General features: G+C 37.6%; 2 protein-coding genes, 1 long non-coding RNA gene and 1 pseudogene across 3 annotated transcripts; 3 read left to right on the plus strand and 1 right to left on the minus strand.

Annotated features, from left to right (window-relative positions):
• Positions 1-220: 220 nt before the first annotated feature.
• LOC149010923 (F-box/kelch-repeat protein At1g57790-like) lies at positions 221-1,375 on the minus strand. Its single transcript, XM_089162506.1, has one exon. The coding sequence runs from the start codon at positions 1,373-1,375 to the stop codon at positions 221-223; it is 1,155 nt and encodes a 384-aa protein (XP_089018632.1).
• A 6,971-nt stretch (positions 1,376-8,346) lies between these two features.
• LOC149010924 (uncharacterized) lies at positions 8,347-10,343 on the plus strand. The gene is made up of 3 exons (XR_016174765.1): positions 8,347-8,415; positions 9,218-9,321; positions 9,994-10,343. It is a non-coding gene; the product is annotated as an uncharacterized LOC149010924 (long non-coding RNA).
• Positions 10,344-13,654: 3,311 nt separating this feature from the next.
• On the plus strand, positions 13,655-22,043 carry LOC149010925 (elongation factor 2 pseudogene; annotated as a pseudogene).
• A 6-nt stretch (positions 22,044-22,049) lies between these two features.
• Positions 22,050-25,204, plus strand: LOC149010926 (uncharacterized). Its single transcript, XM_089162508.1, has 6 exons — positions 22,050-22,442; positions 22,525-22,767; positions 22,863-23,753; positions 24,317-24,487; positions 24,773-24,859; positions 24,953-25,204. Exons 1-6 carry the CDS (start codon positions 22,050-22,052, stop codon positions 25,202-25,204), a joined length of 2,037 nt encoding a protein of 678 aa, XP_089018634.1.
• Positions 25,205-25,506: the final 302 nt, after the last annotated feature.

The following is a 25,506-nucleotide window of genomic DNA, read 5'->3' on the forward strand; positions in this document are numbered from 1 at the left end:
GGAGTTACTATCTAATAAGCAAATCTTTGTTTTCAACAATTCAACCCCAAACAATAGACTTATTGAAAAAACTCCATACAAAGCTTCCAAAGAATGAAAAAGAGTTAATGTACCTTAAAAAGAACTACAAAGAATGACATGTGTTTCCTTTTGGAGTCCTTATCATACAAACTCGGCTTTACAGATGGATTTCAGTGATCTCTCAATTTTTGAGTCTTCTTTACTGATATGGGGGTTCGATCCAAAAATAGCTCATGTTGACAGGGAGATCACCATATTGACTAGAAGTTCGGTAATTTCTCCGTGCTCTGAAAGAGTAGAACTTTGGTGGTTCGTCGGGTAGACAATAATAAATCCTATTCATCATTTTGTTTGTTCTCTTGTTCTTCGAAATCATAAAAGATGTGCAACAAGAGCTAATAAAGAATGACTTACATGCCAAATCTTCAACCCTGACCCACTTCATCTCATATTTGTCTAGCTTGTAAACCCAAGCACGCCAACCTGAATGAGCCAAAAGACCAAGGTAGAGCTCCCCATCATTCTCATCTCCCACCATAAAAGTTTGATAAATTGACCATGGAATGTCCAATATCGCCGTAGATTCAGTGAAAACATTCCATGATTTTTGAGCAACATCAAAGGTAGCCAATCCACCTCTTACAGTGGAGCAATAAAACTTCCCCTTCAAGTAGACAACATCTTTAATCGGTAAAAAACCACTAGAGAAACTGTATGAAGACCAAACCATCTCTCCAAGGTGACATATACTGATATTGACGTTACCACTATAATGCAAGACAAAGAACACGCAATCAGGAGAAATGGGTGGTGCTGAAAAGGTTGCAACATCGAAAGGGGAACCCAAATCAGGCAAGTCAAACCTCCGGTTGATAAAGGGAGAGTGAAGAAAGAATGAAGTGCAACAGAAACCCGAACCAGAGTCAGATACAGAATTAGATCGAGAAACCAAGACCCAACCGAACTTGGAACTACAGAGCCGAGGAACACTATCTGGTTCTTCGATGCCTTCAATTTTAATAATGTGGGTTTTCTTGTGTTTGGAAGAATGAGAAGATGGTGAAGTCATACGGTCATACCAATTTGTAGCCATTAACCATGGAATTTCATGACCAAAATTCTGCGAGCGAAAGTATCCCGTAAGTAGTTGATTTGAGGGGAACTGTACCGAACTCCAGTGCTTGCAAACTGCATTAAGACGGGCAATATCATTCAAATAGAGCCTTGATATGATGTTCTCTAAAATATCTGTCGGAAGATCAGACCAAGAGCTCTGCTCCTCCTCCTTACTTTTCAAACATACAGCCTTTCTCTTCTTTTTTATTTCCATGGACTTGGACTTCGTTGGTGCCATAGATGAACTTTCTAATCTAAGATGAGAAAAACAGAGCTGCTGCGAGAGAAAAACAGAGCTTCGAAAGGGTAAGAATGAACTCAGTTATATTTAAACTGGAATTTAGAGTTGTAAACTTTTAGTTGAACTCGGATTCTCCGAGATGCACTCGGCTTGTCACCATTAGATTTAAGCTCAAGTTCCAAGTCGAACTTTCTAATTTCACATTCCTTGTTCCGTTGGGCCTTGTGCTATTTAATTATGTTGTGAAATGACGATATTAGGCCACTCCTCTATTGTAATGTGACCTCATGTTGGGGGCAATAAAAAGGAAATAGCGAACTAATTGGAATTTCAAATTTATTTAAACAGTAGATTTAGAAATTTAGTAATTATAGCTTCCATAAATAAGATTTCTTTCCGTTTTTTAACTCAGTTCCTAATTAGTAATTGGAGCTTCCATAAATAGGATTTCTTTCCTTTTTCACTCAGCTCTTAATATTAAACAAGGTATCTCATCTCTTGGGTATTTTTGGAGAAATTTTTTTTAAAGTTTCACAAAAAATAAAAGCAATTTACTTAAGAGTTTTTTACGTGTAGATCCTAATCACACTAGTAAGGATAATCATCGTTAACTAAATGTTTTGAAATTTCAAACCTAGAGGGACCAAAATACATCTCCGATTGTTTAATATAATATGTCATGACTAAGAACCTTTTAAGTCATTCACTATGCATTTTTTAAAATCATATATTAATTAATATTTAATAACAAAAATACCCTCATTACTAATCTTTTTTTCTTTCTAATTAAGGATGTGTGTTTGGTTCTGTTTAGAGCATACACGTGCCTCACTAAATTGCATGTGAAGGCGCTACCGCTCCTCTCTTCCCTTTCCCATAGAGTCCATATCTCTTTCTCTCTCCCACAAATCTATTACTTCAATGTTTAACTTCCACTCAAGGTCTTAACCAGAACTTTACCTAAAAAGGAAAAAACCATCCCAATCAAGATTGATCAGAAAACTTGGATTGGATATGAATCACATCAGTTCGGCTTGTTTCAAGCTATTTCGAGCTGAGATTTTATCCAGAATTTATGGAAATCGCCTGCAAGATCCAATCCTGAGCAGTCTTTATTTTTTCGGGTGGTTTCTCATGACGATTCTGGCAGTGGTTCAGGATGAAGGAAGAAAATGGATGAATGGATTCCTCCTTCACCCACCTATGTGTTTGATAACAATAGGTATTGGGGATATTTTAGTCATATCACATATATTAGATAACATGAGAGATGTTTTGGTCCCTCCTGGTTTGAAATTTAAAAACACTTAACGGTGGTTAACAGTGTTGGTTTGGTTGAAACTCACACGTAATATATTGCGCTAAAGGGACCTAACATTAGTTTATGGTCCATTAAGAGGATCCACACATAAAAAGCTCATTTTATAAAGAACTATTCATCGGGCCATTTGGTCAATTATGTTTTAGTCCTTCCACACTTGGCCGTGTTAAGGTTTTTTCCCCTCTCACAAAAACGTGAAATAGTTCCACCACTTGATAGTAATAAATCTTGAGATATCATCTTTTTATTTTATTTTTTGAGGGGGGCGGGGGAAAGGATGAATGATTTTATATATGGGGGTTTGGGGTATTACATATGTTGTCCGCAAGGGTTGAACTAATAACCTTTTCACTAAGAAATATGAGTCTTTACTGCTCTATCAACCCTACATTGGCGACACATTTATTTATACCATCCAAGAAAATTAGACTTGAACATAGGTGATGGTCATTGCCAACAAAGCCAACTCTTTGGTGGTATAAGGTTTGAGATATTGGTGATAGAAAACAAAGAACAGGAAGCGACACCCATTGAAATGGTTGAATTCAGGGCTTTGGGGTGGTTCGTTGTAATATCATGAAAGAAAAAAAATAAAATGAAAGTATTGCAAAATTTGGGGTGCCCATAGGACCAGGGGACGGGAGGGGAATTTTTGTTTGCACTTGTGCGGATATCGTCTATGTAATTACATTATTGCGACACGTGTCATGGAGAAAATTTGAATAGTCAGATGGATGGCTAATTTGGTTATTGGACCTATTGAGTTTGAAAAAAATAGAAGTTGGGCGACAAATTTGGCAACAACTCTCTAAGGCTGTTTGCATTCCATTTTTTTGGTAATGTAAGGGTGTTCCCATTCTGATTCTTAAGACTTTTCATTTTTTGGTAGAAAACTAGATTAAATTGAAGGAGACAAAGGCTCTGGATGGGGAACATGCTTCCTCACCCAGGCATTGGAAGCTTGCCAAACCAACGTTGTCTCAAGTGCCAAGGCTTCCTGAGCCAAGGAATGAGCCACACCATTGGCATCTCTTGGAATATAAGAAAAAAAAACAGGAAAGGGGAGCACTAGCCCGTTGTCTAATATTAGCTATAACATTTTGTAGTTGTGTAAGTACTTGGAGAGCAGGGTTTAATAGCAAACTGACAACGGAGAGACAATCAAATTCAACTATAACATGGAGCTGTTGGATCCACTAGGATCTATATGGTTCCTATAACAATTAAATCATAGTTATGAATATAATCACGGAAGCGTAGAAATAAATACCTGTAGTGTGTTCTTGTTGTAGATCATCCTTTTGCTCTTCTTGAATCTTCTGTAGCCTTTTACCTTTTGGAATCCTTCGTTTGAGTGTTTGTGGAAACAATCTCAAACCCAAATATTGCGTGTGACGGCTACTGGGACCCAAGGAGTTATTTATAATATAAAACCCTAACCTTTAACCACTCCCACAATAGTAAAGGTAAGTAATACCCCTGAATGAATATGGGCCCAGATAAAGGGACCAGTGTTAGTTAAGCCCACAAAACCCAACAATCTACCACTTGGGCTACACTAACACAAGTACCTTTACCTAAGTATTTGGCCATAATGCCCTTAATCCTTCATCACTCAGAAAATCTGATTCAACCAACAAACAATTAATGTGAACGGCAATAGGAGGTGCTCCTCAATATACGGAACACAATTATTTGCCATTACAGTCATTAACAACTCGCAAATATGAATCCTTAGGGTGCATACAAGAGGTAAAGAATGCAAAACCTTATGTGATCACAAAAGCATTTCCTCTTGTGGGTCCTTTCATGATCAATGATTAGCCTACCTTGAATTACCTCACAGGGAGAATACTCAGATATTATAATTTGGCAAACCGCCATTGATTGATGTAACATTAATATCTAACTTTAACAAAACCGCTCATTGATATAACTGCCTATAGCAAATCCGCTTATTGGCATAACTGTCTATTGGCAAAACCACCCATTGGCAAAACCGCCTGTGACAAAATTACTAACTAGGATTTAGGCTAAATACCGCCATAAATCAAAATCTGACAAGGATATAAGCTAAATACCGCCATAAATCTGAACCTTAACTAAATACCGTCATAAATCAGAACTTTGGCTAAATACCGCCATTGTCATTTAAACCTTGGCTAAATACCGCCATTGTCATTAGAATATCAAATATAGCAAATATAATTCTACATTATTTACTTTAATCATTAACACAAGATGAAAACGAAATAATCATCTTATTAATGAATAAATTTCATAATGAAGTCAAAGAATGTTGAATAAAAACAAACAACAACTCCCACTAAATGAAAGTATCAAAATATTATAAAACATCCATACTGGAAACATGATTTTTAACAACTCCCACTGAAAGTGCCTTAGTAAGTGGAAGATATTTTGATGGTATTTTAAATGACATATATAACTTATCAAAGTCAATCTTAGGCATTCATTTAATAATAATAATGACAATATATATATATTGCCAAAGAAGGAAAAATTACTATAATGCTGGTAAGAGTTGCCGACTGTTACTACATTTCAACCTTTGGGTTGAAAATGCACTAGTCCTCTTACAATTTGTAATTAACGCGGAGTATATGACTTTGAAAGTGCCAACACCTTTGGGTTAATGGTACTTTTAAGTCATCATATTCCTTTAAAAAACATGTGCATAAATATACTTTGATGCTGACACCTTTGGGTGAACACAATCAATTTTCTGCAGTAATTATATATACATTGGATCACAAAATACTATAATAAAATTATATTTTACCACTTTGGTGGGTTCCATATAATTCTATCATAATATTATGTAATCCTATTTGCAGATAATTTATAATGGGATTCTTTCAATGAGAAAACAACTATGCACATCCAATGTAAATTGTTTCCATATTCTAAAAACTTTTATAAAGCAAAAACATTTTACAGAAATATTTCTTTGGCACAAAACAAATATATTAACCCACATTAAAAATGAGTGCAACAATAATCCCTGAAAATCTCATTACCTTTGGGTAAATGAAATTCCTTAAATTATTATTCACTCCCACTCGTATGCACTATCATTATAAAGATGATATCACATTTAAATAAATGTCACCAAACTTTGACTACTATGACAAATAATAGGAAAGTGGAGTGATGCCACTTTGGTGGATTATACTTCTCCTCTTATTATCTTCATCAAAGATTTGTAGTCAAAAAACAAAAATACGCACAATATATTAACACGTATACAACCTCAGTTATCAATTATTGATAAAACTATAATTTTTCACCATTACCATAAATAGAAAACTAAAACAAATATTTAATTCAAATTATAAAGCAATTGATCGGATTAATCAAACTGATTCAAGTTCTAATGTAATGGTACCTTAAAGAAAACGTGCATGTTCACCCAATTCTATTTTAATCTGTGGTGATATTTCATGGGTTGAAATTTGGTTCTTTTAGCCAATCCAACCATTAAGTAGCCATGGCACCTCTTTACCCCCTTTGCCATTTGATACCACTTGTAAAGGATAATGGATGCACAACCACGAACACAGAAGAACACAAGCAAAGCACACAAGGGATTTAACGTGCTTCAGCAAAATCATGCCTACGTCCACCAGAGAGAAAATGAGTTTCCCTATTTCCATGAAATTTTACACCACTCTCACACCCACAAAGTGCTACCCTTTGCTTGCCCCCCATCCTTATCCTTAGGATGTGTTTCCCAATCCCCTACAGGGATTGATTCCCCAATCTCCTACAAAGATTGATACCTATAGGTTATCCCACAGAGACTATTTATAGGGAAACCTAAAACCCTAATCCCAATGTAATTACAGTTTTACCCCAGTACTAGTAATTGATCCAAATTTTGTTTCAATTACAAATACAATCAAAACCATAATTACATGGACCCACAGAATACAAGACACCCAAACCCAACAATCTCCACCTTGGCTTGAATTCTGCAAACCACCTTGAAGAAAACCGTTGATGATGTCTCTCTGCAATTACCAGGCTCTGTGTATCCACCACACCTTACCGCATGGCCTACATCCCCTCCAGGGATGCTTTTGTTACCGCCATCACTAAACCAGCATGACGCACACCCCCACCTAGGGTGTCTCGTACAGCTCATTGCCGCTATACACGCATGACCCACATCCCCTCCAGGAATGCTTTTGATAAGCCGCAAGCAAATTCCATGGCCCATCTAATACATGACCCAAGCATGTACCAAATATTCTTCCTTGTACTTTCAGTCACTTATCTAGTCATTTTGATATTGGATAGGTAGACAACATGGTTCAGGCATACACTAAGTCTCATAACAAAAACCACTAATATTCAACAAATAGATTTGTAAATCATGTCATGCTAAAACTAATCATAAAAGGATGCAACTAGTTTAGCAAATGAGATGCCTAGAACTGAAAAACATACTAGCCTGTATCAATTCAAGATGAACACTACAAGAAAAGGGATCAACAGCAGCACTTTCAGTAAAGATATAGCGGCGTTTTAAGGAAATGCCATAGTATGTGAACATATAGCGGCGGTTTCATATAAACACCATTGTATGGTTATATATAGTGGCATTTGAAGGAAACGCTGTAGTATAACACTTTTAAGGGCGTTTTTTACAAACGCCGTTGAATGTCCCTCATGATGTGTTGTAGTATAACACTTTTAACGGCGTTTTTAAAAAATGTCGTTGAATGTCCCTCATTATGTGTTGTAGTATAACACTTTTGATGGCGTTTTTTACAAATGCCGCTGTATGTGTTGTAGTATAACACATTTAACGGCGTTTTTTACAAATGCCGCTGTATGTGTTGAATGACTGTAGTATAACACTTTTAATGGCGTTTTTTTACAAACGCCGCTGTATGTCCTTTCATTTCTTCCCCGGTTGCATTCTTTGTATAATACACTTAACGGCGTTTTTTACAAACGCCGTTGTAGTTCTGCATTTGTTTCTCCCTAATTCCTCCCGCCCAATACTAATATTGGTAGAACAGAAGGAACCCAGATGAAGTCTTGAGCATTCTAAACGCTAAACAGACTTGGACGTACATTGCAGATTTACAGAAACGAAATAGAGGGTTGGAGTTAACAGCGCCAACTCTTCTCTAGCTACCTTTGGGCTAGAAGTCGAAATAATCGAACTCAGCCAAGACATTCATGTCTTCATCGGTAGCTAAGGAACCCATTTCTTCACTCTCAAGCTTCGTCACTTGCTGCTTTTCTTCTCCTTCTTGTTGCCCTTCCCAGCTTTACCCAATCCCTGCATCTCCATTGCCCGCGCTACATTTCACTTTGGGAAAAAACGAAAAACCTGCGCCTAATTCTCTTGCCCAACCCTCTGGCTCTCTTGCTCTCTCTCGCAATCCCTCTCCCTCTATCTCTCGCAATCCCTAGTTCTCTCTCGCATACCAGCTTGCAATCTCTCTCGAGGTTTAAATCAGTGGTTGGATCACTGAACTTGTTCAGAGGCTTTCGTTTGGTCGATCAGAAGATAGTTTTAGTTTGCTCGAATCTCTTGATCGTTGAATTAGAAGATAGCTTGCTTTTGTTTGGTCGTATCTCTCTTCTCCTTATGGTTTTCGTTTATCTGATTACAAAGAGATCGGGGTGGAAGCCAGACCAAGTATACGGAGGAGAGAAGATCTACTAGTCTGTAAAGGTATGGAATTCATTTTCTCTTTTCGTCTAATTTACTCTCTGTTCGAAGTAAGGAAATGGCAGAATTACCAAAAATCTGTGATTGTAATTTGTTGATATACATTTTAGCTGTATGAGTGAGCCTCCTTTGTGTGTGTGTGTATATATATATATATATATGTATTTGCTAGCTTCTTGGCCTTGAGTTTAGATCGATTGTTTGTTTTATTGTTTAATTAGGGACGCGTCTTACAGTTCCCAGTTGAAAATCCGTGGCTGTCAAAGGTATCTTATCTTGTTCTATGAGTCTGCTCACCATGAATAAATATAAATTTTTATTTTAAATAATTTTTTTTCCTTTTTCCCCTCATGTTCTTCTCTTGATTCATATTCGGTGACAGATCCAAGATGATAGGGCTGAGTGTTTTCTTGTAAGAGAATTAGTTCTGGATATAATCTACACATTAATTTCGTAAGGATTAAGTGAAATATCTTTGGAAATTTGAGTATTTTTAATATCTTTTGGCATATATTATATAATAGGTGTGAATTTTGTCCTTTTCTAATTGTTCAATCCGAATGATCTTAATTGCTTATGCATTTGTGGCATATGAAACTCCTCCTGGATTTCCAACAACCCAAAATCCCTGTTTGGTAAGTAAAGCTTCAATCTGGATTTCCATTATCAAAGTTAAATTTGGACTGTTGTGTTTTGGTTGCAATGAGTCATTTAAGATTTCTCTAAGTCAGCATTTACAGGGCCTGGTTCATTTCAAAATCCCATCTGGTATTTTTCTGATGGTGGTTTCTCTTTATTGTTATAGGTTGTCAGGTGTTTATTGATTGAGCCATTTCCAGAATCAGCTTTGAATGAACAGGCTGGCAAGATGTTACTTGAAAATTATGAAGAGTATGCTAGGCTTGCCAGGTGAGTGATTCCTACTTGTTTTGTTTAATGACATGTCATGATGTGTTTGGATTTATTATCTTTCGAATATGAGTTGATACAATATCCTTAATTCTGTGCCCTTGTAGATTATTGTAATTTAAGTTGTTATATGTTTGAGGTTTCAATGACTATTTGTTGCCTCTTCAATTTTCAAAGAGAAATTTCTGATTTATTTGCTTTCAGGGTGACCTTGACAAATTAGAGATTCTTGGATTAACTCTCACCAATCAGTGAAGAGGCTAGACAGTGGGATATCAGCAGAGCTGAAGATTAGACACTGACCAAAGGCATATCTGTCTTCGAGGTCTAGAGCTTTAGGAACAATAAGAACCTGTGCTAACTAGAATAGTTTGTCAATCAACCACTTGCATTTTCTTTTTGACTTCCTTAACAATCTTCACTTACCGCTCCTCGCCCAAGCACCTAGAACAAGACATTCTCGTTGTGTCGGTGGTGTATTTACATCAGTGATATTCATGCAACATGCACAAATGCATTTTGGATGCCTTTCTTTCCTGTCAAGCAAACAATTGGTTCCCTTCCATGTGTTGGTATATTGCTTCCCATCTCCATTGATTAATTACTTTGTTTGTTGGGTTCTTTCTTTATTTCTCTGCAGTCTTTTCCTGAACAATTGGTTCTTCTAATTAGGGATTTGAAGTTCAAGATGCCAGGGAATTCAATGCTACACACCTAATGCTCACCCTGTTTGATCGATGGTTTTACTCTTACTGCACATCTGGTGCCAAATCTCAAATGCTGAATGATTTTGTGTGACTCAAAGGTGAACTTGATGATGACAGTTTTGGGAGCAATCTCTTTCTGACCATTTTCAAAATTCCTCTATTTTCTCTGTGCCTTGGTGAACTCATGAGGCATGTAACAGCATGCAAACTAATGATCCAGATTAAGGTTAGAAGGGTAAATCTTCGTCGAATTATATTCCTTTTCATTGAAGGTCAAGGTGTAAACTTTTTAGTGTAAACAGGAGGTTGAGACCTTTTCACTGGCGTCATTCATTCGGAAAATTTAGTTATGTTCCTTCTGATATGCAGTATGTATGGTTGAAGATTAGAAGCTGTACTTTTTCCTACAAAGAATAACCTAGTGCAGGTATGTCGAAATCTGAACCTTGATGACAATCAAATCTATAAGACTTGTGAAGACTTTTTATCTCTTTTGTTGATTGATAGACTTTTCTATATTGCTTTCTGGTAGTGAACCTTGATGTTCTGTTAAGGAATGTTGGCTTTCTAACTTGGTTTTGGTATTGCCTATGTTTTTGCCATGTATCTGTAGGGCTAAAGTGTTTGGTTAATTTTTCTTATCCTGTTAATGAATTGATTCTCCATTTTTGCAATGTATGTTTTTCTCTTGTGTGATCTGGATACAGATTAGAGTCTTTTATCAGTGAATGACCTGTTAACTGTTTGTTTAACTGAGACTTCTCCACTGAAACCCCAATGCAAGTTGGTTAGTTGATGGGCAGCCTCAATTGCATCTTAATTTCTTCATTTTACACTTCAGTGGTGTTGGGGACAGATGTTAAAAGTGTTTTGCAACAACTTCCTCTTTTCATGTTATGCAAGTTCTGCTTGCCTTTCGTTTCTTCCATCTTTGATTTTCATAATAGATTCGGATTTGAATACCATATGTTTATTTTCTAGAGGAATTGTTCATTAATGAAAGAGTAAAATGCCCCAAGGACTACCTTTGGTTTTTCATTCCTTGCTTGACTAAAAGCAATAGACCCGGGTTTGACTCCCGGCGAATGCGCAAAAGAAAGTCTACTCTAGTGTGTGTGAAATATATATATATATATATATATATATATATATATATATATATATATATATATATATATATATATATATATATATATATATATATATATTTATTTATTTATTTATTTTAATGAAAGCATCACATAGATATTTCCTAGATATATGTATATGTATATGATGCAACACTAAACGTATTGTAAGTAAAATTGGAGGCCCTGCATATATTTGTAAAAAAGACAAAACTCTTTGGGTATTAGTTGATACAATTCATTGCTTTTAGCATCTGTGTCACACCTTTTCTTGTTGTTTTAATTACTGTTATGATTATATTGATTGTACGTTAACGAATGATCCATGAGAAAATGTGCAAGCTTTTTAAATGGGAGTTATGGTTTTACATGAAATTCTGTTGCATCACTTTCCTGAGAGAATATAATACACAGGTAGCACTTCGGCTCATGTTCAAATTGTTACAACTGTGATGCCTCATACTGTCCCCATGCCCTGTTTTCTTTCAGAGAGCAATACCCTGAATGAGGTGAGCCCAACTTCATCTCATGTACCCCCATGTTCCACCCAAATATGCCATTGGTTTCTCTCTTTTTTCTGGGTAATGTTGCTTTTGTGATGGTGACACGGTGACACCCCATCTAACAATCTTGCTCCTAAAATTTCTTTCTCCATGTGTGGGATTAGTTTTCATTACAACTTTTTATTGTATTGATCAGGCAGAATTAGGCTTATTTAAATTCCGGTCTTGCTTATTTAATTTTGGAGCTGACATCTCTAAAGATGGCCTGCCAAATCTGAGTAAATCATGTTTTTTTCAGAGCTGACCTTCAATATTAACTTTACATCAATTCATGTTTTTTTCAGCCAACATATTTGGAAGGAGTCAAGAAAGTTGAACTTGCATCAGTGAAGGCCAAGAAAAATTCTGAACTCAACACTAGTATCATTTCCCTGACAAAAAATCTCTCACTCAATCCACAACTGCCGAAAAAAAGTGGAGGAAAGGATCCAACTAAAGAGTCAACAGCTTCTATAATCACTGCCAGATCCCAGGTTTAGCTCACAGGCATTGTTTTTATTGCTTGATGGTGCATGTTTGCATGTTCACTGGCTATATCCCATAATCTTCATCAACAAGTGGCTTTCAAATTATGTTTCCAAAGTACCATATTGAAATTTGAGCAAAACATTACCATCAATGGTGGAGAGGCAATCAGAAATAGTACTAAACTTCCACCACAGCAGAGCTTAAATTAGGGAAGGAAATTAAGGGCAACTTACTACATGTACATAAGACTCATTAATTTAATTTCACTGTACTCAAACAACATGCACATCATACCAAAATCTGGAGCCTTATCAGAGCTCCCAAAGTCTATAAGATTAAGTAAAACTGCAAACAAGTTAGTAACAAGGCAAGTAGATCAAACTAGAGTATAAAGGAAAAAAACAAAGAAAAAGAGAGGGGGTGGGGGAAGAAACACAGAAGCTCATACTTTTTGGTACAATAATTACAGATTCTCACTATCATAACCTTCATTACCATCATCATCAGCTTTATAGTTGAATCTTGGTCAGTCAGGGGGCTAGTTTGAGTTAAAGATAAGTTCTTGAGTCTTCGGGATTCGTCTTTAAAGATAGACTCTTAGTAGTCTTTATTTACATTTATTCATACCATCTAGTTGCAGGAAGTAGGATCATAGCGAGAAAGTAAATCCTTGATTGTAAATACAAATAGGGAAAGAAAACAGAGTACAGATTTACAAGGTTGCACAGAATACTAGTAACCTATGTAATGCTATTTCTTTGAGAAGGCTACCTAACAGTAGCTGTCAGAAGGACTTGTTTTAAATTGCAACAAGATTTTACAGGATATCTGCTACCTTGTAAATGGAATTGCTGATAGTTTGGCTGGATGATAAGGAATAAGAAGCATTTTATCTCTTTGCCCTTTAACAGATATGTCAGTGCTTGGTGGTGGCTTGGTGTTTAACAAGTTGATCAAAACAAATATTTTTTTGGAAAATAAGTTAATAAAAAAAAAAAAAAAAAAGGAAAAAAAGAAAGAAAGAAAGAGTGCAGATCCTCTTTACTCTTATAGTCACATTTACATGATCTATCTTCATTAGACAGGAGTAGCGTAAATTCTATATTCATGTGAGTGTGGCTTTACATGTAGAAAAGCATGCTTCTCATCCACACTAAAAAAGCTTGCCAATATTTATCAAATCTATTTCAAGAGTTAGTTAATATGAAATTTTTATTCTTTACGAGTATAATCTAGTATTTATCAGTAATCAAGTTTTCGGCAATCATTAACCTCTTTCAGTAACTTGTTCAGATTCAGGAGTTCAGCAAAGCGATATTGGACTATCCTGTCCACTCCAATGGCCTGATTGACACACCGAAAGTCAAAAAGACAAGCTGTGGCCTATGTTGCAGAAGCTTGGTGTGACAATGAAGTCTGATGAGAAAGACTTGGCTGGGAAGCCTTTAATGAAGCGTGTTATGCAAACATGGCCCAGAGGTATCGTGTTGAGAACTTGTACGAGGGTCCTATGGATGATGTCTATGCTAATGCTATTAGGAACTGTGATCCTGAAGGATCTCTTATGCTGTATGTGTCCAAGATGATTCCAGCCTCTGACAAAGGTAGGTTCTTTGCTTTTGGTCGTGTCTTTGCTGGCAAGGTCTCTACAGGTTTGAAGGTTAGAATCATGGGACCAAACTTTGTACCTGGCCAGAAGAAGGACTTGCATGTTAAGAGTGTCCAGAGGACTGTCATCTGGATGGGAAAGAAGCAGGAATCAGTTGAGGATGTTCCTTGTGGTAATACAGTTGCTCTTGTTGGTCTTGACCAGTTCATCACCAAGAATGCTACCCTGACAAATGAGAAGGAAGTTGATGCTCATCCAATTCGTGCTATGAAGTTCTCCGTCTCACCTGTTGTGCGTGTGGCTGTACAATGCAAGGTTGCTTCAGATCTTCCAAAACTTGTTGAAGGTCTTAAACATCTGGCCAAATCAGATCCTATGTTTTTGAAGATTGCACAGATGAATAAGAGAGGTGCATCAATGAGAATTGAATAAGAACCTGAGGGGAAAACATGCCAAAGTCTCTTTTGGTCTGAGCAAAGTTGCTGCCACTTGAAGCTTCAATATAGGTTCTAAGGGTAGTAATGCCAACAACCTGAATCAGAGAGATATCAACAGGATTTGGGGAAGGAATGAAGATGGCATTCATGGGATTATCTGCCATTCCTTGCCCCACTAGGGGCTGGTCCAATGTCACCTTGATGTAGTTCTTCCTAGGCCACTTAAACTGTCAAGGGATCTAACCTAATGGACTTCATTTACATTTGTAAAATTGAATTTGGATTGATGGAATTGGATTTTCATTTGTAAAATTGAATTTGGATTGATGGAATTGAATATTCATTTGTAAAATTGAATTTGGCTTTTTGGAACGATTTTTTTTTTTTAATTTTAAAAACCTATCCTGGCGTTTTACAAAATGCCGGCATAATTAACGTATCACGGCAACACTTTAAACGGTGTTTAAAAGAAACGCCGCAACAGAACTATTAACAGCATTTATAAGAAACGCTGCAACAAGAACTTATCACAGCGTTTCCTAGAAACACCGCAACAAGAACTTTTCACGACATTTCCTAGAAACGCCACAACAATAACTTTTAACGGCGTTTCCTATAAATGCCGCAACAAGTACTTTTGACGGCGTTTATAAGAAACGCCGTTAAAAGTGCCGTCGTAAGTGACCATCACCGTCACTTCTATTTAGTGCCGCTATAACAATACGGCATTGGTTTTGCCGGTATTTTTTGAAGCGTCGGGGAAGCTTTATAGAGTCATTTTTTAACATTTGGCGGCGTTTCCAAAATGCCGCTATAGGTCCATTTTCTTGTAGTGGAAAATCAACCCCTCAGTTGCAATCTTTCCGAACTTATGTACAAAGAGCATGGCTAACACTGGATGAAATAAGTCAATGAGAAAACACACAAAAAACAATGCATATCAGACATTGAAATGGATTCCATGTGCTCAGACTACATAAATAAATCAAATTGTCAAATATCATCCAAAAGAAGAGGATATATAATTAGAGGGAATCCAAATCAATTTGAGCAATCACAGTTCAAACAAGTGCACTTTGAGTTTGTCTAAGCCCATGATTTATTCCAAACTTTCAGAAAGTGCTGGATATTATCAAATTCAATCCAAAAATACTAATTAATTTTATCTCCACTTTAAAGTCACAAAAAACCACCAAATTACTCAAACAACCCAATACAATGGCCATGAAGTGATGCGGCTGGTTGAAAGCAATTACTTGGGCATCTAATTTCCATACCAATATATTACCATCATGTGTTCCAGCAAAAGGCATCCCATTGCCAACAACAAGAGCATGAACTTGTCCAACAGGTCCAGTAAGACTAAGTTCATTGATGTACCATATTCATCATAGGCAGTTTGGGTGTTCCACGCCTTAACAACATTTGGAATTCAAGAAGCCTTCACTGATCATGCATCCAATCTCACCTCCCAATCAGCAATTACCTTGCTTCGAGCCTGGATCTGTGCGGGACCTGGGCAACCTCAGCCTGGCGAGGTCCCCAACAATTCTCCCCCCAGATCCAAGGCGAGATTATTATATAACTGAACCTCAGCACAACCCTGACCCCCTCAAGCATCAAGAAAAAAAAATACAAACAATCCTGGCAGTCCATCCGTTTGGTATTTACCCGTTCTGATCAGGACAATGACAGTGAACAACAAAACAACCTTGAGAAACTAGAATATAAACTATGTGGGGTTTGGGGAAGCAATACCTAACTCCAAAGAAAAAACTTCTTTTCAAATTTAAAATTCAAAAGTTTAGACTGTTTTGAGTAATAAAATAAAAAGTTTCCGAGCAAGACTAGAAGACACGTTTGAGGTGTTTTCAACTTGTCCTCTTCATTGCATGAACAGATTCTGCCAAAGCTGTAGAGAGGGCTATGAGCTGCATCTCTGAGTTCACAAAGAACCATAGGGGAGAAAACCCAATCCAAGCAGGAAGCAACCAGAACTTGAGCCAACCAATGAACCAGTTTGTAATCTAAAATTGATTTTAAAAAAATAAACATAAAGATAACTGGGCAATCTTCAAATATTTAAATTTCTCAGAACCAAAGACTTTCCAGGCAATTGTCACTCTCAATTGGTTCATACTGTACAAAGTCATTGTCATTGGCCTTACATATTAGGTTTAGTAAACTGTTTTGTGACAACATAAATAAAGGTTAAGGTCAAATAACTTGAACAATAACAAATTGGTCGCATGGCTATAAAAAAAAATACTGTAGAAAAATCTGATATTCCAAAGGTGTGCTACCAAGAAATTGGAAACAAGGTGTGATCCTTAGTATTCCAGAGGACCCTCAAGAGCCATGAATCACTTAGCCAGAATTTAAATTTTTCCTCGAAAACCCAACCCATGTTAGTTATCACACCAAATTGTCACATTTGGTTTTAGACTAAAAATTTCAATTTCAAATTACACAATGACATAGAAATTTCAAATAGATAGAACATCGAACATTCTCATTAATTCTCGGATGTACCCCTCATCTAGATTTCAGATATTGCAAGCATAGATACTCATTACTTACACTGAAAACTGAAACAAATATCATTCATGTTAATAGTAACATGGGCCCAGATTCATGACAATGAATTAGCAATAGCAAAAACCATCCACAGTAAATGTCCCCTTAAAACGTTTACGATTTCTATATAATCGAATATAGATGATGAAAACCATGAGTTCTTTAATCAAGCCTAACAAATCAAAAACAACAGATCCAGCTCTGTAAGTTACTGCATAAAATATAGATCAATCGGCTAGAAGAAAATCGCTCTTTGTAATTCAAATAAGTCAGCTAGGCTCGGATCCTTGGATCTATTCCATAATAAAATCAATGATAACCTCATGTTTCTCTACTTTCCTTCTGTTTGCAAATAAAAATAAAAATCTCCACGTGTCATTAAAATTCTAAGCAACGTGCAGGGGAGTGTGTAACAAGGTCAGCTCTGAAAATTCACCACTCATGAATTCATTCTCCTTTTTGATAATAGATCAAGCAGCCATATATATCCAAGGCACATGAATCGAGGAATCCATAGCTTTACAGAGCAACAGAATTGAACAACTAATCTAGAGGGCTGAGGAATGCTATTGGCCATGGAATTCAACCGATCCTCTGTGCTTTTAATGATCTAACATTGCTAATGCATAAGATTTCACGAAAGCCTGATGAGCACATTTATGTGTGAAATCTTAGGGCATAAAGCATGCATTTTATACACAAGTAAAGCATTGTTTGATTTGGGAGCCAGTGTGAATATTTTACCTGGTTCAATTTATGATAGATTTGGTCTAAGAGATTTGAAATCCACTGATGTGAGTCTATAATTGGCAGACCACTCAATCAAACGACCCGTGGGCTACTTGAAAACGTTTTGGTAAAGGTTGAGAATCAATATTTTCCTATTGATTTTTTTATCTTAGATATGGACAATACAACTACCAATAAGTTACCACCAGTCGTCATTCTTGGACGGCCCTTTTTAGCCACTGCGAATGCTTGCATCAATTGTAGATCGGGTGTCATGGACATATCATTTGGCAATAAGAAACTTAGAGTCAACATCTTCAATGCATCCTTAAGCTCAAATAGGGATGAAGAGTGCTTTGCGATTAACTTTATTGATGAGGTAGTGGCTGATTATACTTCAAACATGTTTATTGATGATCCCCTGCAGTATTACTTGCCATTTGGGGAATCGAACCTAAATATTGAGGAACTCAACACATTGTTGGACTCTTCCACTTCTTTGGAGCAGTCACCATTCACATTTAGATTTTAGCCTCCTCCTCCATTGGCTGCATCTCGCTAAGTCTGGCTGAAGACTCTAAACTTAGCGCTTTATGGGAGGCAACCCATTTGTTTAGATGTTATTTCTTGTTCTTTTTCTTCTCTTTTCTTTGTTTGTTGTTAGGTTTTACTGTTGCGTGCTCTATCATGATTTCAAACATCGGGTACACTCTTTCCTCTATTTTCTTCTATCATTTTTTTTAATATATCTTGCATGCACTGAGGTCATTGCAAAATTTAAGTGTGTGTGTGTGTGGGGGGGGGGGGGTGTCAACTCGAGTAAGACTTGTTGATAGTTGGTAGAGCATTGTCACAAAGATAAAAAGTGCCCAATTTTTTCTGGCTTTGGTAAGATAAATGTTTTAATTCCTTGCTTAGATACAAAATGAGAGTTTAAGTGTTTTAGAAATCCCATCTGATGTAATGAACACCCTCTTGAGAGAATAAGTAATGGGTTTTACATTTTGAGACTGAGGTTGAATAAGAAAATAGGAACTCCAGGTAGTCCAAAAGATTTGACCATCTAGTTGTCTTGTATTACCTTGTGCTTATGGTGACAAGTTGAGACCGATTTTAGACTATTTAAATGTGAAGTGAATTGAAGTATAATGAAAAAAAAAAAAAAAAAAAAAAAAAAAAAAAGAAAGAAAGAAAGAAAGAAAGAAAGAAAGAAAGAAAAAATATGCTGAAGTTTAAAGTTTTGACCTCCTTAGTAACCGGGTCTCGGTGTCACCAACATCGTGCCTCGCGTCAAACAATTGGGGTGTCTTTGGTCCAATCTTGGCCTGTAGCCTAGTTGGCTGGAGTAAGTAAGTTCGAGGGGTATTCTACACCTAGTCCCTTAAGGCCATGTGGCTTGAGAGCGGCTGACCCAACACTCGTTACATAGGCCATTTGGAAAGCTTAAGAGGCAAGACATTGCACGGACTAGAACTGTGAGCATTAAAGAAATAAGTGAATTAATGTGCTTATAAAGGTGAAATGTCTAAGAAGGTCAATATTGCTTCGATCTTGAGTTCTTGGTATTATTTGGTACCTAGTTTAGTCTTATCTGAGGGTGAACTGGTAGACTGAAGATAAGAGGAGACTTCTCGATTGAATTGCTTTCCTAGAGCTAGACTCGAGAGAGGGTGTAAAGAGCTTAAGTGTGAGGGTGCCTATATTCCCTTTAATCTTTAGTGGAGTGTCTTTGTCTTGGAATCTGTCTTTTTACTCTTACTATTGCCAGAATAATTAGAAGAGCACTTAAGAATTTTGTGTGTATATTCTCTGCAAACACTCACGAGACACAACTCGTCCACTAGGGTAACCTAGGGGTTTAAAGGCTTGTTGCACATGCTAAGTGCAACCGTGATTCCTACGAAAGTGAGTTAGGTTTTTCTTTCTTTATTTTCCGTATTACTTTTATTGTTTCATTTTGCTCAAGGACTAGCAAACACTCAAGTGTGGGGGTATTTGATAAGCATGCATTTAACATTATTTATTTGATTTAATTCCCCATACTTATTTAATTGAAGAGAGCTAATTGAGTATTTTTGTGTATTTTTTAGGAATAAGGTGATTTTGGATATTAGAGATAATATGGAGTATAGTTGGCAAATATATTAGATATTGGTGGATTTTAAATCATGGCATTCAATCTTGCTGCTCAAGAAATCATGAAAAGTTAGATTTTAGCCAAATTGGAAACAGGTGGAGGTCTAAGGAACAAAATTGGTAATAAATCTGAAAATCGGGTAAACAGACCTACCTTCAGTATTTTGGGCATATATATCTCGTATGAGCTTGGATTTTGGTGATTCAAGATGCTATGGAACGATATCGAAAATATCTACAACTTTTCAGTTTTTCGTTTTCCCAAAATTCGAAAGAATAAAGGTCAAATCGATGGATAAAGAGAAGGGATTCATTGTGTACGGGAGACATAAAAGAGAAGCAAGCCACAAAGAAGAGAAGAAGACGGCAAATGCGGCTCTCATCTCTCATTGCTGAAGAAGAAGACCACAACTCTCTCTCTCTCTCTCTCTCTCTCCCTATGTTTCATCTTTATTTTTCTTATGAACTTTATGATAATGAGTAACTAGTTCCTTTTCTTTGGGATGTAGATGAACCATGCTTATTTCATTAATTTGATTGTTCTATATCTTATAGTTGATTGTGTTTGAGTTTGGCCAAAGATGTTCTATAGCTCAGCAAACTAAGTGTGCCAAGTTTCCGCGAAGGACGATAGTCTTGCGAAGATAGGGCATATCTAGGAAGACCATCCCTAATATGCTTTGAAGGTATAGAGTTATATCGGTTATGGAAAAACATCGGGGATTCATAATTCCAAAGATCTTCACATATTCATAGTTAACGTTTTTGCATTAAATAGTAGATTTAGTTTAAACTTAGTTTTTGCATTAAATAGTAGATTTGATTCCGACTGGAATGGCCTCCTCTCCCTCAAAGTTGACCCCCTAGTGCTCAAAGATCCGAGTTAGAAGTCTCCCATATGCAAGGTTTGCTCCCCTCGGATGTGTCACTCTATAGATCATGGCATTCTAGATAATATACGCCAAGTCTATCAGGTAGCGAGTGTACATAGAGAAAGTCATCACAACCTGCATAAGAGAAATCTCACTCTAATGTCTTGCCTTAGGCAGCAGGTTCCGTGTAATGATCCGTGAGATGACTCGGCATGATGGAAGCAGCTCGGTCACTGACTCAACCCCGTTGCACTCCCCTATGCAAATGCCTGAGTAGATGAGAGCCCTCTCCTCCCAGTGGATGACATCGTCTGACTCTACCCCCAGCTCAAACCATCACTGATCACAGTGAATGTAAGGAACGTCGAGGATGTGAGCAAGCTCCTCAGTAGTGAAGCGAATGTCTGTGGTCTCTACCTAACTCTCTATGATAAACCTAGTATCATTCTCTCCCATTGGCTCCTCATGGAAGGTTAGGTTGTTGTAGAACAACTTGACTAGTTTTAGATAGGCGGATTCGTTCAAGAAAAGTGTACTCCTCCAACCTACCGCCGCAAACCTGTCCTCAATCTAGAACTGCTTGAGCTCCGAAGTCACAACTGGTTGTCCTAACTCAATCTGACGATGACTGAAGTGGCCAAAGTATAGCTCCTGTGCCTCTGGAGTCCTAAAGCAGTCTAGGTGTACTGGATTGTGTGCATCACCTTGACCTTGTCCACGACCTTGACCACAAATAGGAACTCTCCTACCTCCGCGAGCAGCCATCTAGTGCAAAAACTGATTTTTGGGTAAAAATACGAGAAAATGAGAGTTAGGGCATGTCTTTGAGATACCCATAAGAGTAAAAATGCATAGTGAATAGTAGATCTATGCCTAGACATGTTTTATGGAATAAAAGGAATGTTTTGCATCAAGGAAAACCTAGAAAAGGAAGTACATTGGTAGAACTCTCATTCAAACCATAGAAAAGAAGGGTTTTGAGAGAAGGTTACTTGTGTAGCATGTAAAGATCACGTGGGAAGTAGATCCGAAGCCAACGGAGTCACCAAAATATCTTCCTTGGCCTAAGAACGAAATCCCCAGAGCCCTAGTGGTGTTTTGAGTGGTGTAGAAGTGAAATGAAACCCCAAAACCGAACTTAAACTTGTTACTGTCGCGACATATGGGGAGGTCGCTTGTGGCGGTCGATTGACCTGAGCGACTGGACCAGTTTCTGTTGCATAGAATTCTAGATTTTGGCCCTATTTGATTATTTTTGGATTTTGTGCTCAATGTTGCTTCTGTGAAATGATGTTAGCTTTGGTTTGAAGTTTGTTTGATTTGAAGAATCTTTTCCGGACTTGACCTTACAGTGTTATTAATTTTTGGATTTCTTATCGTATAATGGTTCAGTTAAGGAATCGCACTGTAGTGAATGGTCAGGAAAGTGAAGTTGGTGGTGATGATCAAACCCATGTTGAGATTCCTAGTGGAAATGTGAATACTGAGACCTCGTGAACTGAAATGCCTCCTCCTGGCGGAAACACTACTCTTCCAGAACCACTTGTTGTAGTCTCCATCCAGGACGTGATGAACATCTTGGGAAATATGTTGCATCAACAGCAGAACCAGTTCAATACTATGATGCAAGGCATTGCAACTTGGCAACAGAATGCCCAGGCTGCTTTTAATCCTTTTGGAGTTGGTACTTCTGCAGCTGGTGCCCATATTGACGGTTTTGCCCTTGGACCTCGTTCAAGATTGATGGAGCATTTTTTGAAGCTTCAAATCCTTGCTTTCATTGGAATTTTGAAGGATGCCTTGTTTCCGAACAAGTGGATTAGAGAGATAGAGAAAGCTTTTCGCAACATCCGCTGCAACGAAGCTCAGAAGATTGTGTGCCGAACAGAGATTGCAGTATGAAGCTGATGCATGGTGGAATGCGACCAGACCCATTCTGGAAGCTTTGCACCCAGTTCTTACTTGGGATATTTTCAAGGAAGCCTTCGCAAGAATTATTTTTCCTAAGTCTGTGAGAGATGCAAAAGAAGCTGAGTTCATGGCACTTGTTCAGGGACCTAGTACTGTCCTTGAGTATCGGCAAAAGTTTGAAGAATTGTTTTTCTTTACCCCGGAAGCATCTAGAAGTGATCGTGAGAAGGCGAAGAAATTCTTCAAGGGATTGAGACCGTCTTTGAAGACTTACCTTGCGATTCATCCGATTGTGGGTTATGCTGAGATGGTTTAGAATGCAAAGAAAGTGGAGGATAATGAGAGAGAAAATTATCAGCTCCAAAGATCTGTAGCTAACTGGAAAATTTGGTGGACCGTAACCAGCGATTCTCTAGGCCTGCTTCATATCCTGCATCTACTTTTCAGCCTAGAGGTGCTAGTTCTAGCTTTAGCTCTGGCTCGAGTTATGGTTCTAGCAGTGAACTGGTACGTCCTGTTGCAGGTAGTCAAGGTATTGGACCGATTTATGCTAATCCTCGTCCAGTGGTGAATAATTTGAGACCTGCAATTCCTTCTTCGGCAGCCCCTATTGGTAATATAGATTTGACTTGCTTTAATTGTGAAAAGGCGGGTCATTATTCCCGTAATTGTACTCAGAAGCCGAATCCTCAAATGTTTGCTATGTTGAAGCCTACTCAGAATGCCCCTTTTGGGAAAGTCTTCAGTGTTACTGGTACAGAATCTGAGACAGATCACGATGTAGTGACAGGTATTATTGCAGTATCATCTACCTTTGCTTTTGTACTATTCGATACTGGCGCATCTCATTCATTCATTGCATCCTCATTTATGAGTCATATTCCTGTTACACCTATGAAATTAGAAAGAGGACTTGTTATTAGTACTCCTACTAGATTTTTTGTTAGATTGGATGAAGTGGTTGAGTCTTGTCCAGTAGCTATTGCTGGTAGAGTTTTGGAAGCCCGTTTGATAAAGCTTGATATGAAGGATGTCGATGTGATACTTGGAATGGATTGGTTGACGAAGTATGGAGTAATCATCCTTTGTTCTAAGAGGAAAATGTTGTTTCATCCTAAGGATGCTAGTCCGTTTGAATATCAAGGGAATCAAGGGAAGTTGAGTAAGAAGATTGTTGCTACGACTGTGAAAGTCAGAGAGTGGAGTAAAGATGTTGGACTTCTCTCCTCTTCTGTACATGTTTCAGAAGGTGTGAAGCAATTGTCTGATATTGATGTTGTCAGGGATTTTTCTGATGTTTTCCCTGATGATTTGTCTAGATTGCCTCCAGAGAGGGAGTTAGAGTTTTCAATTGATCTAATTCCAGGAGCAGCCCCTGTTTCGAAGGCACCATATCAGATGGCTCCAACTAAGTTGAAAGAACTTCAGACCCAGTTGAATGATTTGATAAGCAAAGGGTTTATCCATCCCAGTGTTTCACCTTGGGGTGCCCCGATTTTGTTTGTGAAGAAGAAGGACGGTAGTATGTGAATGTGCATAAATTACTGGGAATTGAACAAGTTGACGATCAAGAATAAGTATCCTCTTCCTAGGATCGATGACTTGCTTGATCAATTGAAAGGTGCTGCTGTTTTCTCGAAGATCGATCTGAGATCTGGATATCATCAGTTGAGAGTGAAGCCTAGTGATGTCTGCAGGACTGCATTTAGGACCAGATATGGGCACTACGAGTTCAAAGCTATGCCATTTGGTTTGACTAATGCACCAGTAGCATTCATGGATCTGATGAACCGAGTATTTCAGGATGTCTTGGACAAATTTTTGATAGTATTCATTGATGACATTCTGTTTAATCAAAGAGCGAGGAAGAGCATGTTCAGCATTTGAGTTTTGCCTTGCAGCGTTTGAGAGAGAAGAAGGTGTATGCCAAATTTAGCAAATGTGACTTCTGGTTGTCCAAAGTTATGTTTTTGGGTCACATTGTTTCTGCTGATGGTATTAAAGTTGATTCTGCAAAGGTTAAAGTTGTGGTAGATTCGGACAGGCCCAAGTCAGTCACCGAGATTCGAAGTTTTCTTGGTATGGCTGGTAATTATAGGCACTTTATTGAGAATTTCTCTAGATTATCAGCCCCTATGACGAAGCTTACCAGGAAGAGAATCAAGTTTTAGTGGAATGAAGCCATTGAAGAGAGTTTTCAAGAACTCAAGAAGAGGTTGACTAACACTCTAGTGTTGACAATACTAGATGACTCTAGAGGTTTGACAGTGTATACCAATGCCTCTAAAGTTGGTTTGGGTTGTGTTTTAATACAGCATGGGAAGGTAGTAGCTTATGGTTCTAGGCAGTTGAAGAACTACGAGCATAACTATCCTACTCACGATTTGGAATTGGCTGCTGTGGTTTTTGCGTTGAAGATCTGACATTATTATTTGTATGGTGAGAAGATAGCAATTTTCACTAACCATAAGAGTCTCAAGTATTTCTTTACTCAGAAGGAGTTGAATATGAGACAGCGAAGATGGCTAGAGCTGGTGAAGGACTATGATTGTGATATTCAATATCATCCAGGAAAAGATAATGTGATTGCTGATGCTTTAAGTAGAAAGAGCAATCGAGAAAGTGTTGATTTGACATCTCTCAGTAAGCCTTTATTATACTCTATTGTCAGATTTGGGCTTGATATTTTGTCTGAAGGTTCCGATGCTGTTGTCAGTTGTATCAGTTCGACCGAGTTTGAGAGATAGGATTGTTGCTTTGCAATCGACTGATCTTGAATTGAAGAAGAAGATTGACCTGATTACCTCGAAGACCAAGGAAGTGGCAGATTTTTCCCTAGCCTTTGATGGTGGTCTTGTTTTTAGAGAAAGAATTTGTGTTCCAGCTATTGAAGACCTCATAAATGAAATTTTGATTGATGCCCACCAATCCATCTTCACTATCCATCCTGGAAGTGTAAAGATGTATTAGGATATGAAAGGATATTTCTGGTGGCCCAGCATGAAGAATGATGTGGAAGATTTCATTGTTAAGTGTGGAACTTGTCAAC

The sequence above is a fragment of the Hakea prostrata genome, chromosome 7 (assembly GCF_041222555.1).
Source record: "Hakea prostrata isolate BN-2017 chromosome 7, UWA_Hpros_2, whole genome shotgun sequence".
NCBI classification, from domain to species: domain Eukaryota; kingdom Viridiplantae; phylum Streptophyta; class Magnoliopsida; order Proteales; family Proteaceae; genus Hakea; species Hakea prostrata.